Here is a 15077-nt window from a genome sequence, read left to right as displayed (position 1 = left end):
GACGTTACAACTTGCGTACAAATTCAACTCATGTCAAATAGGAACGGAACTTTGTACCATACAGCACAGTACAGTAGCTGCTGGGATGGAGCCCAGCTGTGGATAGGAAGAAAACCCCGAGTAATTGACACCAACTCTGTCACGTACGTGGTTAGGGCGAAGGCGAGGAACGCAAGGCAAGAACATGGTGGACCCAATTGCAGGGAAGCAGGGAGGCAAGGCAGGAGTGCGGGAATCTCAAAATAATAATATTTAATCACAATGATAAAAACAACTGGCGACTATGACATGGCAAGACATGTGACAACGACAATGAACCGACAAGAACTGAAAGAAACCAGGGAACTAAATACAAACAAATTGACGAGACAACGAGGAATACCTGGACAAGACACGAGTGGCTGGAGAGAGCTGATTGGTCGACACAAAGTAGACGAGAACAGGTGGACACAACAACCTAATGAGCACACGACAAACATGGAACACAGGACAACATGGAACAAAACTAAACACAACCCAAACCAAAACACAGACCATGACAAACACAAGTTTTAAATTGCCTATCAATGCTACAAGATGTTAGTAAAGCACTTTAAAACACAGTAAAATGAATGTTTTTGCTTTATTCGATAAACTACTGACAAGATAACTTCCAAATGCAGATATTGAAAGCCTTTTGATTTGTATAAAATGAGACATTGTTAAAATACGGTAAAAGGTCCAGTGTTTTTCCAGTCTTTTTCCAGAGCTGGATTGTATCTTGATCATTTTGTGATTCATTCATTCTCTGTCGACCAATCAATGGGCAACAGTGGTTTAGGCTCTACGTTGTATGTACCGAAACATATCACCACCTATCCCCAAAGTGGGACGGTTCAATGCGGCTTTGTCTGGACCCTTTACAATGGAAAACACAAAAATGTAAGTAACATATTGAGCAGAATCAAAACATACCACTTGCTATAAACAAGGTGGTAAGTCATTACCTGAAGTGAGGTTAGGGGGTGGAGACGAGCTCCTCAAATTACATTTTGAACCTCAGAACAACGGTTTGCCCATGTCCTGTTAGCATGGCAACCAAGGAGTTGCCGCACCTGTCTGAGGTGTGTACCAACAAGCAGCTTAGTGTCATGCCTGCAGCAAGAGGTGGAGCTCTCGCCTGGCTTTGCTGCTCTCCTGAGAGAGACTGGATGCTTGTGCACTGAGGCACCGACACTCAGTATGTCACATCGGCTTGTGCGGAGAACTAGTAAAAGACAAGCCTGAGTGAATGTGTGCGCGACCCGGTGCACAGGTGCATGCTTTTTCTACTTTATGTCCACATGCACATTTAAGTTGTTGGGCCGTGCGCCTGAGGGATTCATTGTCTATAAAAGAGCCGAGTCGTTTAGTCATGGACGGCTGAGAGTTTATGAGCCTGATAAATGCAGCTGCATCCTGTAGACAAATGCGTCTGAACCATTGAAAACAACCCAACAAAATGCATACGAAAAAAGCTTTGTTTAGTTTAGAAATATGGAGACTTTGTTTTTGCTGGTACATAATTGTACATTGATTGCCTTGGGTACCTTGGCTTGGACAACATAGGCCACATTCATTAATAATGTATAGACTTTACACCGATTTTATCAGGCTGATCCGTATCGGCAGATATTTAGCATTTTATGCTGATCGGCTTTAGTCTCATAATTCGCTGATCCGATCAATGACGTCATTGATCGGCTCCGCAAAAGACATTTACTCCGCGTCGCCATCGTGCACAGTATATTTGAATCCAAAAGCTAGTTTATTTTTAGCCTTGTCGCGTCTCTTTTGAAGTAGTATTGGAAATATCTGACGGCCAATAAAGTAATCGGCTTTAATGTCATAATTCGCCGATCCAATCAATGACGTCATCGATCGGCTCCGCAAAAGACATTTACTCCGTGTCGCCATCGTGCACAGTATATTTGAATCCAAAAGCTAGTTTATTTTTAGCTTTTGAGGTAGTATTGGAAATACCTGATGGCCAATAAAATAAAATAAAAACATGCCGGCGGTGTGGAACAGACAACACGTCTGAGACAGACAACACGTAATGCCTGGATCAGACTACAAGACAAATTTGCTTTTTCACGATTGCACAATGTCAGACTACTGCAATAAAATCTTGTATTCCGATACCACCGCATCCCGTTTTTTACGATCATTGGGCTTTATCTTGTCAACTCAAATGCGACCGGATACACTCGTTACCGTGGTGACGACAACAAGAGTGCAGCGCGCCGACTTTGTATTATAAGGACAAAATGGGGAAAAACGTGTGTTGGTGGTGCTCAGGACAGGAGAGGACGTTCGTTTAAGGCTTGCTTGAGCTATGTTCCCGTACTTCGAATACGATAGGGCTCGCAAGCAGGCAAAAAAAAAATTATGTAGCCTCGCAAGCTAGTGGTACCACGAACGGGTGGACGTAAACTTGCCGCCATTCTGTCGAATCATGCTCTAAAGTTTTGGTGTGTGTGAAGTAATTTAATTACAATAAAGTAATTTAATTACAGTAAGTTAACACCCATTATTTCTGTCATGCAATGTTGGTTTGACCTGACTGATTAGAATACACGATCTGACTAGAGCATTGATTTCCAACCTTTATGGAGCCAAGGAACATATTTTACAATTGAAAAATCTCACGGAACACCAACAAACAAAAATGTCACAAAAGGTGGATACATTAATTACTGTATATACTTCCTGCCATCTAATAAAAGACCATTTATCATTTGTTCTGTCTGTCACTATGCCTCACTGGCATAAATAGATAATTTAAAGCCTAATAATGTATGAGGTGGGTGTTTTTTTTTTTTATAGCCATGATAATCATTTGTTGATTTTGAGGCGTGCAATGATGAATGCATAACCTAATTTCATTTATCCATTAGATCACTACAGAGCCCCAGACATGACGTGAGGGGGGAAAAAACTATTTCGTGCGCACAAACTACTACATCGTGCGCATGAACAACTACTTTGTGTGCACAAACTACTATCATAAAGTATTTAGTGCGCAAGAAGTACTACTACGAACTACCACTCTTTGGACACGAAATAGTTATTCTATACGTACGAAGTAGTTGTTTGTGCTCACAAAATAGTTGCAGGGTGTGCACGAAGTCCATACTGGACAGGAGGGTAAGGAAATCGACCGCACCCTCTTTCGAAGTTGAAAGTCGAGGCAGATTTGCAGTTCCGACAAACACACAAAGAGTAGTCTACTTCTCGCTGTAACAAAGTAGCAAACATTGAGCCAATCAAATAACTGCCGAAATGTAGAATAGTAAGATATTGACTAGAACATGATAAGAAAATAAACTTACCCTGAAGCCATCGCATGTGTCTTGCAGTTTCGGCAGCATCGTTTGTAACAAGTCCGCAATAGTGCGCTCGATTTGGTTACCCTCCAGTCCAGTACGGAGCCACGGCTTCTTCGTGCGCATGCAGTAACTACTTCACGCGCACGAACAATTACTTCGTGCGCACGAAGAAGTAGTTTGTGCGCATGAAGTAGTAGTTTGTGCATAGAAATTAGTAGTTCGTGCGTAGAAATTAGTAGCTCATGCGCACAAACTACTAATTTGAGCTAGTATTTAACTAGTATTGTCATGTCTGGGGCTCCATAGATAACCAATAATCACGCAAGCAATATTCAAATATGCATAATATTAGAACAATAGTCATTATTATTCATGTGTATTTTGAAAATGCCCAAAACATTGAGCATTTTAATATTAAATAAAAAACTTGGTATTAGAAATGTAGTACAGATATCTCTTGTAGTACATTTAACCCTGCCTTGTGTAATGACGACACAAGTGGCCAAGTACTGTCTGAACCCATGGGGACTTTGGCCTTTAAAGGCATCCCCTGATCTGACAGAATTTTGGATTTTTTAACTCATACATATCGAAATTTATATTGCAAATATTTCACTATATCGAGGGATTTTGCGGTGATCATTTTTACACACAGACTAATGTACCTACATACCCATGTAACAATAAGCACAAGCCAGGAGGGACGAGTGTGTCAAAGACAGAGAGTGTCCAAAATTAGGGATCATTTCACCCCTAAAAAAGACAATAAAGTGCGATGTGACTACTGCAAGGCAGAACCGGCTTACACAATCAATTGTCTACGGTAAATCCTCCATCCTCTGCTAGTTGTAATCTCTCCACAGCTGGTCAAGGATAGACACATCCACTAGTTGACTTTCTTCGCGCTATTTAACAGATACAAACAAAATAAAGGTACTATAACAAGCACATTCATTACCCACAACTGACGCCCAGAGGCACGCAACACGCAGATTGGCGAACGGTTAGCCACTTAACAGCCCATTGCTATCCTAAGCCAACAACAGCCAACTCCACACTTTCGTTTGCTGACTCCGCATAACTCAACAGGCCAGGCCTCGCCATTTAAAGCTCCAAACATTCAAAACCAAAGACACTGTGGTGTAGATTAGAACGTGAGGATGGCGACCCCAAATGGAAAAGAATAATACCTGCTCTTCACATGCATATTTTGTATTGGTAATATGCAAAGTTCTTTAGTATAACTCTCCCTTTAAAGGTGGGACTACTATACAGTATTGTACGAGTGATTTGAGTTGAGCGCATGGTCATGGAACAAATTTTACTCGTAAGTCAAGGTATCATTTTATCTTGCCTCACTTAATAAATCGGCCAAACTGTACACCTTCCACATCTAAATAATCCAAATGTTTGGCAGTGAACCATTACAGTTTCTATTCACGTTTTTTAAACACAGACATACGCTCATACGTACATGCATTCAAATGTGTGAACCCGTGTTTCTCTTCTTTCCAATGTTTTCCCCAGAGAGCAGAATCATGTCTAACCCATTTCCCCTCACAATTGAAGCTGTACAGTTTAAATATGTAGCCGCGGCATCAAACATTTAAGGCCCACTGCTATAAATCAGACTCTTAATCAGGCGTGGACTTTGGCGATGTGGACTCACGTGCGTGTCTTGATGTTAAGTGAACGTGAATGTGGCGTTTGCACGCCAGAGTAAGTCATAACAGTCATGCTGGATAGCGGGCAAACGAGCACATCAGCTAATTGGAAGAGTCGGTAGGTGCGTGTGCGTCTATCTGTGTTTGGATGCTGAGCTTTCTTGTTGCCGGGTAAACTGGGCTGAGTTTACTAGGGCAGAAAATGTTGGAGGCCTTCGTACAACCAGAATCTAAAATATGCCCGATGTCGCATTCTGTTTGCTCACTGCCTCTCAAACATGCATTCACTCAGTAGAGAGATGTTTGTAAGGACAAGCGCTCAAAGCTAGAAAAGTTAAGTCTGTTGATGTCATTAATTCAAATGTTTTTGATCGACAAAGGACATTTAACCATCACAGCGAGAAACGCATACAAATGTTGAGTGCAACTGCTTCTGTCCTCACATGCCTTTCCAGAAATCGCAAGGAGTGGCTTCCAAAGGGAAAGAAAAACACACAACACAGACATCTACTCTAATGGGAAGTGACATATTTAGGGTGCGGAATGACGCAGCAGAATCCACGAGCGAGAGAATGACTGAGCACAATGCCGCTTGCTCCCTTCCGGCAAAAATGACAGGAATGCAACTCTCTGAAAACGGGCAGACCATCCATCCTTTTTCGCTTTTCCTCATGAGGGTGGGCTGGAGCCTACCCCATCTGACTTAGAGTGAGAGAGTGGTTGCCAGCCAAAAGGAGGGCACATTCAAACAAACCATTCACATCTATATACAATTTAGTCTTCAAATAACCTAACATGCAAGCTCAAGTTCCCAGAGAAAACCCACGTAAGCACAGGGAGAACATGCAAACTCCAAACTGGAAGGTCAGAGTCGAGATTTGAACCCATAACCTCAGAAATTTGAGGCAGTCATGCTAAACATTCACCCACACATGCTGCCTGACAACAATTAATTCATCCATCCCTTTTGGATAGTGTTTGTTCTCATTCAGTAAGCTACAGCCTATTCCAGTAAACTAGCTAAAAAGCAGGGTACAACCCTGGAGTGTCGATCCATCCATCCATCCATCCATTTTCTACCGCTTATCCGAGGTCGGGTCGCGGGGGCAGTAGCTTTAGCAGGGACGCCCAGCCTTCCCGCTCCCCAGCCACTTCATCCAGCTCTCCCGGGGAGATCCCGAGGCGTTCCCAGGCCAGCCGAAGGATGTAGTCTCTCCAGCGTCTCCTGGGTCGTCCCCGGGGTCTCCTCCCGGTGGGACGTGCCCGGAACACCTCACCAGGGAAGTGTCCGGGAGGCATCTGAATTAGATGCCCCAGCCACCTCATCTGGCTCCTCTCGATGTGGAGGAGCAGCGGCTCTACTCTGAGATGACCCGGATGACCGAGCTTCTCACCTATCTCTAAGGGAGAGCCCGGACACCCTGTGGAGGAAACTCATTTCGGCCCCTTGTATCCGGGATCTTTTTCTTTTGAGGGTGAGGGTAGGAACGTAGATCGATGGGTAAATCGAGAGCTTTGCCTTTTCGGCTTAGCTCCTTCTTTACCACAACGGATCGATAAAAAGTCATCACTTTTTTCACTGCAGACGCTGCACCGATCCGCCTGTCGATCTCCCGTTCCATTCTTCCCTCACTCGTGAACAAGACTCCAAGATACTTGAACTCTTCCACTTGGGGCAGGATCTCATTCCCGACCTGGAGCGGGCACGCCACCCTTTTCCGACTGAGGCCCATGGTCTCAGATTTGGAGGTGCTGATTCTCATCCCAGCCGCTTCACACTCAACTGCGAACTTCTCCAGTGAAAGTTGGAGGTCACGGCTTGATGAAGCCAACAGAACCACATCATCTGCAAAAAGCAGAGATGCAATACTGAGGCCACCAAACCGGACCCCCTCTATGCCTCACCTGCGCCTAGAAATTATGTCCATAAAAGTTATGAACAGAATCGGTGAAAAAGGGCAGCCTTGGCGGAGTCCAACCCTCACCGGAAGCGAGTCCGACTTAATGCCGGCAATGCGGATCAAACTCTGACACTGGCCGTACAGGGACCAAACAGCCCGTATCAGGGTGTTTGGTAGCCCATACTCCCAAAGCAACCCCCACAGGACTCCCCGAGGGACATGGTCGAACGCCTTATCCAAGTCCACAAAACACATGTAGACTGGTTGGGCGAACTCCCATGCACCCTCGAGGACCCTGCCAAGGGAGTAGAGCTGGTCCACTGTTCCACGGCCAGGACGAAAACCACACTGCTCCTCCTGAATCTGAGATTCAACTTCCAGACGGACCCTCCTCTTCAGCACCCCTGAATAGACCTTACCAGGGAGGCTGAGGAGTGTGAGACCCCTGTAGTTGGAACACACCCTCCGGTCCCCCCTCCTAAAAAGGGGGACCACCACCCCAGTCTGCCATGTGATGCCGCAGAGGCGTGTTAACCAGACATCCAGAGAACTCCAGGCGAATCTCATCCACCCCCGGGGCCTTGCCACCGAGGAGCTTTTTAACCACCTCGGTGACCTCAACCCCAGAGATAGGAGAGCCCATCTCAGAGAACCCAGACTCTGCTCCCTCATGGGAAGGCGTGTCGGTGGAATTGAAGAGGTCTTGGAAGTACTCTCCCCACCGGCTCACAACTGCTTCCCCCTCCTGAGACGCCTGATGGTGGACCAGAATTTCCTTGAAGCCGTCCGGAAGTCTTTCTCCATGGCCTCACCGAACTCCTCCCATGCCCGAGTTTTTGCTTCAGCGACCACCAAAGCTGCATTCCGCTTGGCCAGCCGGTACCCATCAGCTGCCTCAGGAGTCCCACAGGCCAAAAAGGGCCGATAGGATTCCTTCTTCAGTTTGACGGCATCCCTCACTGTTGGTGTCCACCAACGGGTTCGGGGATCGCCGCCACGACAGGCACCGACCACCTTACGGCCACTGCTCCGGTCGGCCGCCTCAGCAATGGAGGCGCGGAACATGGTCCACTCGGACTCGATGTCCCCAGAAGGAGTTTCCACTCCTACCTCCGACCCTGGACTGTTCAGCAGCCAATTACTGGGAATATTTAGACAAGCAACCCTCCACATGAGAGAACACAGAAACTCCAAACTGGAAGGCCAGAGCCGCGATTCAAACCTGAGAACCCTGACCTCAGCCCAATCAAACACCTTTGGGATGAACTAGAACAGAGATCATGAGCCAGACCATCTATTTCATTCTACATCATTTACCTCACAGATGTTCTTCTGGATGAACGGACAAAAATAATCCCAAATATGCAGTCTTCCCATCAGGGGAGTAACGCATATAAAGAATCAACAGTAGGGCAATTTGCAGACGCACACACCGCTGAAAGGCGCACAAACAGATGTGGTGGAGGGTGTCTCTACTCTACAGACTATCACACCTACAGTACTTTGTGTCAAAGTAGTATACGCGATAAATCCCTGAAACAGTTGGCAGCAAACCTTCCTTAAGAGGCTTTATCAACGTGTCTGGAGTAGATGCTATTTTTGAATGACACAGTGTGTGTGCATGTGTGCGTCTGAATTTGGAATCGTGCTCGGGGTTTGATTAGCAGCCTATTTTCCATGCCAGGTGACGACATTACCACCAGTCACGAAGACGAAGCGGCGTTGTCCAGCTCAGAGTGTTGAAATGTCCTAAGAGGTTACGATCAACAGTAAGAGGGGTCTTGTCAATTTGGCGGGGTTTGCCATGCAAAGTGTGAGCTGCTGCGGTAGTCAAAACTCAATTGGGCTTGACACTTTCTGGATTACTGATACAGTAAGATTCCCAGACTGGTCTGATGCCAAAGGACGATGGGCTAACACCTCGGACTGCTTTAGCATGCTGCAATTTAAGGTACTGTCAGATTTGGTTGAATTTCCACAAACACTAGGACATGGCGTATTTGATGGGGTGTTGTGCTTCATTGAGAACTTCAGTATAAAAGGCTTTTTATCCTGAACTAAAGTAAGAACTGAGCTAAGCTAACTGAACTGAGCTAAGAATGTGGATGACACTCCACATTCTTAGCTTCAAATAATGGTGTTCTTCAGTATCCTTGGACAGTTTGAGCTCTGCAATTATTGACTTTTGATGTAGTTGGTGAACTATTTAAGCCAACAGCCAACATTCAGTGGGCTTTCATATGAATTAAAAAATTGTCTTACTGATGCAAAAATGCATTATCCTCAAGGATAAATATTTTTGTACATGATAATTTCGTAATGGGGCAGCACAGTGGAGTGTGCTTACTCTCTGTGAGTTTTTTCTGGGTACTCCGGCCTTCTCCCGCATTTCGAAAACATGAATTAATTGATGAAATTGGCCATAGCTGTGAATTTTTCTTTGTCTATATGCTCTACGATTGACTGACGACCAGTCCGAGGTGTCACCTATAGGCAGCTGAGATAGGCTCCAGCTCACCTGTAACCCTAACTGAGGACAAGGACGATAGAAAATTCATAACTGGGTGGATCTGGGTGTTGTAGTTAGGATTATGCTAAAATATTTTCCCCCAAGTTTATTTAAATTTAGTTACTGATGGTGTAGTGGTATATTCGTCTAACTTCGGTGCAGGCAGCGTGGGTTTAGTTCCCACTCAGTGGCGGTGTGAATGTGAGTGCGAATAGTTGTCCATGTCTATATAGATGCCCTGTGACTGTCTGGCGACCAGTTCAGAGTGTAGTCTGCCTTTCACCTAAAGTCAGCTGGGATAGGCTACAGCACCCCGAGACCCTGAACAGGATAAGCGGTTTTGAGAATGAATGGATGGATTTGAGTTCCGCTTTAAGAGCCAACCTTCAATATGGTAAATTCCTTGTTTATTCTTGTTCATTCCTATTAATTCCCATGGAAAGTTTCCAACTTTAAAAAGTCCTGGAATTTTGTCCATCTAATTAAAAATAGGATTGAAGACTCTAAATTGCCCGTACGGGTGAATGTGAGTATGAATGGTTGTTTGTTTATATGTGCCCTGCGATTGGCTGGCGACCAATTCAGTACCCTGCCTCTCGCCCGAAGATAGCTAGGATAGGCCACAGCACGCCCGCGACCCTAGTGAGGATAAGCGGTACAGAAAATGGATGGATGGATGGATAATTACAAATAGTAGCACAGTGCTCTTCCTAGAATGGCGGTTGTCAGACTCCGGTTTCCGTCCCCCTGGCTTCATTTATCATGACATGCACCTTGAAATCCGGTGTTTAGCTGTGGATGATGTGCAAAACACAAAGTCACACTGGGACATACCCGACCTGTGTGGCCCCTGTTGGAGGCTAAGCTCCTCACTAATGACACACGCGGGCCCAAACGCTGCCAGCCACTTACAAGCGACGCAATGTCCCTCTCCACCTTCAAGGCGGAGGAGAGTAAGGCATGAGCGGCATGCCGATGAGAATTAAGAGGGATATGTCTGAGTTATTAATGGTGGTTTGATACATATTCAATGTAGGCGGCATAAGGAGCTACCTGGGGGCGACAGAAAACCCTCCAGAGGCTTACAAAGACCCCGAGACTGACTGCATTTTGTCTTAAACAGTCAGCCGTGTGCATTACATATGGCATGTATGATCCACGAAAGTGCATAATCCAGGCTGTGTAATACAGTGTTCCCCAACCTTCTTTACACCGCGGACCGGTTAGGAGTCGGCATTTTTCTCACAGACCGGCTGTGGTGGCGTGCATATATATATATATATATATATATATACACATACATACACACACATGCTTGCCCCGCTTCTGCTTCCTCCTTCGCTGTTCGTGGCGCGTCCACTGTGGGCACGATCCAGGAGTGGGGGCAGCCAGACCAGACTGCAGTTCCGTAGCTCCTCAATGAGAGTAGACTTTTAACTCTGTAAAAGTAGTTCTGCCTGTGCCGAGCAGAAACCTACAACTGTAGGACTTGGTGCGTGAGAGTTAACTGTTGCGATAAAACCATATTTTAAGTAGGACTCCTGATATAGTGTTGTTTTGTTCACAAACGTTTCGTTCAAAAGAAGAAATATTTTCAGTTACCGTAATGAGCTGAATTAGTTTATGAAATGATTTAGTTCTTTGAGCTCTGCCGGCGTTAGCCAGTCTGCTCGGACTGGAAGCAGAAGCGTTCGAGCCGGCTGGGACTGGAAACGGAAGCATTCTGTGCAGTCTTGACGTGTCAATTGAGACGTGCAGCTGTTGCGGCGGAGAAGGTCTGGTCAATTTTCAAAATAAAACACATTGACACGTGAATTGCAATACAACAGAAATGAGATAAATTGGTCATTCTTTCTCTGCGGCCCGGTAACTAATGCCTAATGGCCCGGTACCGGTCCGTGTACCGGTGGTTGGGGACCAGTGGTCTAATACGGTTTCTGTCAAACTCCAGCGCTCCTTCCCGCATAGCTGATGCGAGAACTGATGAGTTGCTGATTCTGTTGACCCCACACCCAGGAAGGGTCATGGGGTAAAGTGTCATTCATCCTCTGGGACTGCACGGCTTTGTAAGAAGGCTGGGTAAGATGGCAGGGCAGAGCGATGTCTTCACGAAGCCATACAAGAAGATACGGGAACCTAGAACAGACTGGCGTCCAAACTGTGGCACATAAGAATGCATCACATTGTATTACCTTCCGATCGTGGCTACAATAATCTTACCTTTCAAAAACTGCCCCAAAAATTTTAACTGCAGATACCGGATGACTATATTGGTCACCATAAGGAGACAAAATGTGTTCAAGAAGGGACTAAGGACTGCTGCAACAAAACTAAAATGTAAACTACAGCGTCCAGAGCTGTAGCTTTTTGTGTCAGTAGCGAGTTGAGCTGTCCCGAGTTAATAGCTTGCCGTAGAAAAGGGGCAAAATGCACTATAGTGAACTTCAATGGGCTATACTTTATTCATTGTTTCGTCGCACTTTGGCTCCGTACTACTATTTCTAGGACATACGTAGTGGCCTCCGTTGGAAGTTCCACCTTGGGGTTGGCTCTCCCTTCAAGAGAGAATGGGACATTTATCATTTGCTCAACAGATATTCACTAAAATATTTTCCTTGGCCCATCCATACTAGAAACTAAAACACCCAATCACTTGGATGGAAATGAAAATCCATCACGCCATCCATCCATTTTCTGAACGCTTATCCGGGGTCAGGTCGCAGTGGCAGCAGGCTAAGCAAAGAAACTCAGACTTCACTCTCCTCAGCCACTTCATCTAGCTCTTCTTGGGGGTGCCTGGGGCATTCGCAGGCCAGCCAGAAGACATCGCCTCTCCAGCGTGTACTAGGTCATCGCTGGAGCCTCCTCCTTGTGGGACATACCTACAACACCTCACCAATGAGGCGTCAGGAGGCATCCTAACGAGATCCCCAAGCTACCTCATGTGACTCCTCTCGATGTGGAGGAGCAGCAGCTCGACTCTGAATCAGTCCCAGCTAACCAAGCTTCTAACACTGTCTCGAAGGGAAAGCCCGGATACCCTGCGGAGGAAACTCATTTCGGCTGTATCCGTGATGTTGTTCTTTTGGTCACGACCCGCAGTTTGTGGCCATAGATGTGTGTGGGAATGTAGATGAACTGGTAAATGGAGAGTTTAAATCTTCTGCATTATCCCGCTAAAAAGCAAGAAACATAGCAATCAGGAGTGTCTGCCACTTTGCGCAATATGTGAATGTAAATTAGACTGTCGCCTGACTTATTCTAGTCATGTCCTGTTTGTGTGAACAGCCCAGATAAACTCAACTCCCCCACGCTTCTTCCCTCTTTGTCTCATTAAGTCTTTATGTATCACTATGTTTCAGACAGAATCTTCTTACAGGGGTAACAGAGGGTGCATTCCTCCAGCGCTTAACCAAAAAACAAAAACAACTCTTCTTGAAGCATCCCACGAACATCCTTTGCTTCCCGTCTTTGCCTTGCTTCCTCCCTCACTGATGCCACTGTGTTCCCTCCACCCGCAAACGGCTTGTCCCCCCTCCCCCTTCCCATCAGTGTTACGTAAGCTTCCTGTCAAGTCCGTATACAACATATCGCTGTTGTTGTCCCCCATGTGTCTGTGAGGCATGTGAGATCCCTGGCCGGCGTTTAATGAGCCCTTTACAAAGGCGCATTGACTAGAATCCCGGTGTGAGAGAGGATGACCCCAGCCAAGAGCATCGAGAACTGGGCATCAGCTGCCCCAGGCTCTCCATCTTTACAAAGACATCCACTGTGGACACAAAGTTGAAAGGGCATGAAGAGGAAAAAAAGGGGAGAGCAAGAGAAAAATAGGGGGGAAGAGGGAGGAGACATCCTGTTCCAACAAATATCCAAAAAATAAAACCAATGCCTAATTTTTATGAAGAGGAGTGTCCAATCAAATCCTCTCTCGTGGCAAGTTAGACCCACCCTACGCAACGCTGTTCAGGAGAGTCCGCCATGGGGATAGTCACAAATATTCACCATTAGCCACCGAAAAAGATCTAAAGGAATACTCTTGGAACCAGTCCGGAATACTTATTTCAAAGGCATTTGTGGACAAAGACTGAAATCATGGCGTTATCATTTGGAGAATGACTTTAAACCAATTGTCAGGATCCCATGGTTAAACATAGCAACAGTACAGTTTAAAGTTTTATTGTACTGGCTGAAGAATGACTCTCTCATCCAGACTGGAGGACATTGAGGTGACCTTGGAGCACATGCTGATGGATGTCTTTGTAAGTTTTTTTTGTCTGTCTTTTGTCTTCATGCTCTGTAATTTAGCAATTTTGCTTTTAAACATATTATTTCATTCTCCTTTCTCTTGCACATGACGTGGCTGACCTCTCGGTGCATAATTACGGTCCGAGGCCAGAGGCCGGCATATGCTCGCATCTCTTCCAGATGCTCTCTCATTAATTAGTGCAGAAACAATGTGCCGATTATATGTCAGAGGTAACACTGCAGGATAAATTGGCAGTCCTGGGAGCTAACCTTGGTTGTGTGGCCTACATGGCTCAGCACAAGGTGAGACCACTGAGGAGAGACTTTAGGAATGTTTTCTCAGCATGTGAGAGCCTTTCATCCATCCAACTTAAAACTGAAGGATGGGTTTATCTTTTGCCTTATGTCGTCGACATCCTTCACATCTTTTCTACAGCGAGCCATGAATCATCCCACTGGTAATAAATACAGGAAGGAAAGATTGAGAATGAAATAAGGAACGAGAACAAGATGGGCGATTCTGATGGATGCCACTGTCATGTTCCCGTTTCCCCTGGCGTTTGTCTTGAGGCAGATGACTCAGGTTCCTGTGGTTTACGAGGCGCTCAAGCATTCCCAATGAAAACTCACATATGTCAGCTCTTTAAGATACCTTTAAGGCCTCCCAGTACGGTGTCTGAAACCCTGCTTGCTCTGCATTGCTCAATGATGTAATGAGTTTGGTCATTAAGCTCCTGTTTCCCCTTAACATTGTTTACAAGTACAAGCATCTGTTGAAGGGAAGAGTAATCCTTTCCCAGGATAAGCTCAGCTGCTAGCATAACACCTTTAAAACTTAATTTCTTGGTTGCTGAACATCAATTTTATATTTTTTTTCCAAGAATTCTTACAACTGCATTAACTGATGAGAAATTATACTTCTTTTAGGCTGCAGCAGTGGATTATTCATGCAGTGTGTGGTGTCCAGGAAAATCCTCGACTTTCTCTGTATTTCCTCTTAGCCACCTAATTAGGCGAGTCATTTATTCATTGTGCTAATTGCTTATAGATGCTAGAAAACAGGGATAGATGGCTACTTTGCATTCCTGGATATTCAAATCGGCATTCATTTCTTTACAGCGCACACATTCACAAAATCAGAATCATCTTTATTTTGCCAAGTATAAAAAAAAACATAAGGAATTTGTCTCCGGTAGTTTAAGCCGCTCAGTCAGACAGTCAATTGACAAAGAACACTTTTGAGACATGAAGACATTGAAAAAAAACTGAGCAATAAAGGGTTGCGAGTTATCTGGTAATGCCGGTACAAATTATTATTATTTTTTTTAATTTATTTATATATATATTTTTTTTTACAATTGTGCAAAAAGATGGAGAGTCCTCTAGCACTTAGAGCAGTGTGAATGTC

General features: G+C 45.2%; 1 protein-coding gene across 4 annotated transcripts in view; it reads left to right on the top strand.

Moving 5' to 3' along the window:
• The window catches only part of frmd4a (FERM domain containing 4A), a 163967-nt gene that overhangs the window by 24044 nt on the left and 124846 nt on the right, over nucleotides 1-15077 (top strand). The window contains exon 1 of one of the 4 annotated variants that reach the window (XM_061773152.1): nucleotides 8701-8866. The exons of 1 other annotated variant lie outside the window; for it this stretch is intronic. In XM_061773152.1, the coding sequence (XP_061629136.1) occupies nucleotides 8720-8866 (147 nt within the window). In that variant the 5' untranslated portion in view covers nucleotides 8701-8719. Of the gene's footprint in view, nucleotides 1-8700; nucleotides 8867-13419; nucleotides 13684-15077 lie in introns of those variants that run through there. 2 more of the 4 variants (XM_061773140.1, XM_061773144.1) reach the window with 2 other exon arrangements.

Source organism: Phyllopteryx taeniolatus, chromosome 5 (genome assembly GCF_024500385.1).
Source record: "Phyllopteryx taeniolatus isolate TA_2022b chromosome 5, UOR_Ptae_1.2, whole genome shotgun sequence".
Taxonomy (NCBI): Eukaryota; Metazoa; Chordata; class Actinopteri; order Syngnathiformes; family Syngnathidae; genus Phyllopteryx; species Phyllopteryx taeniolatus.
This window is presented reverse-complemented; position numbering and strand designations above follow the sequence as displayed.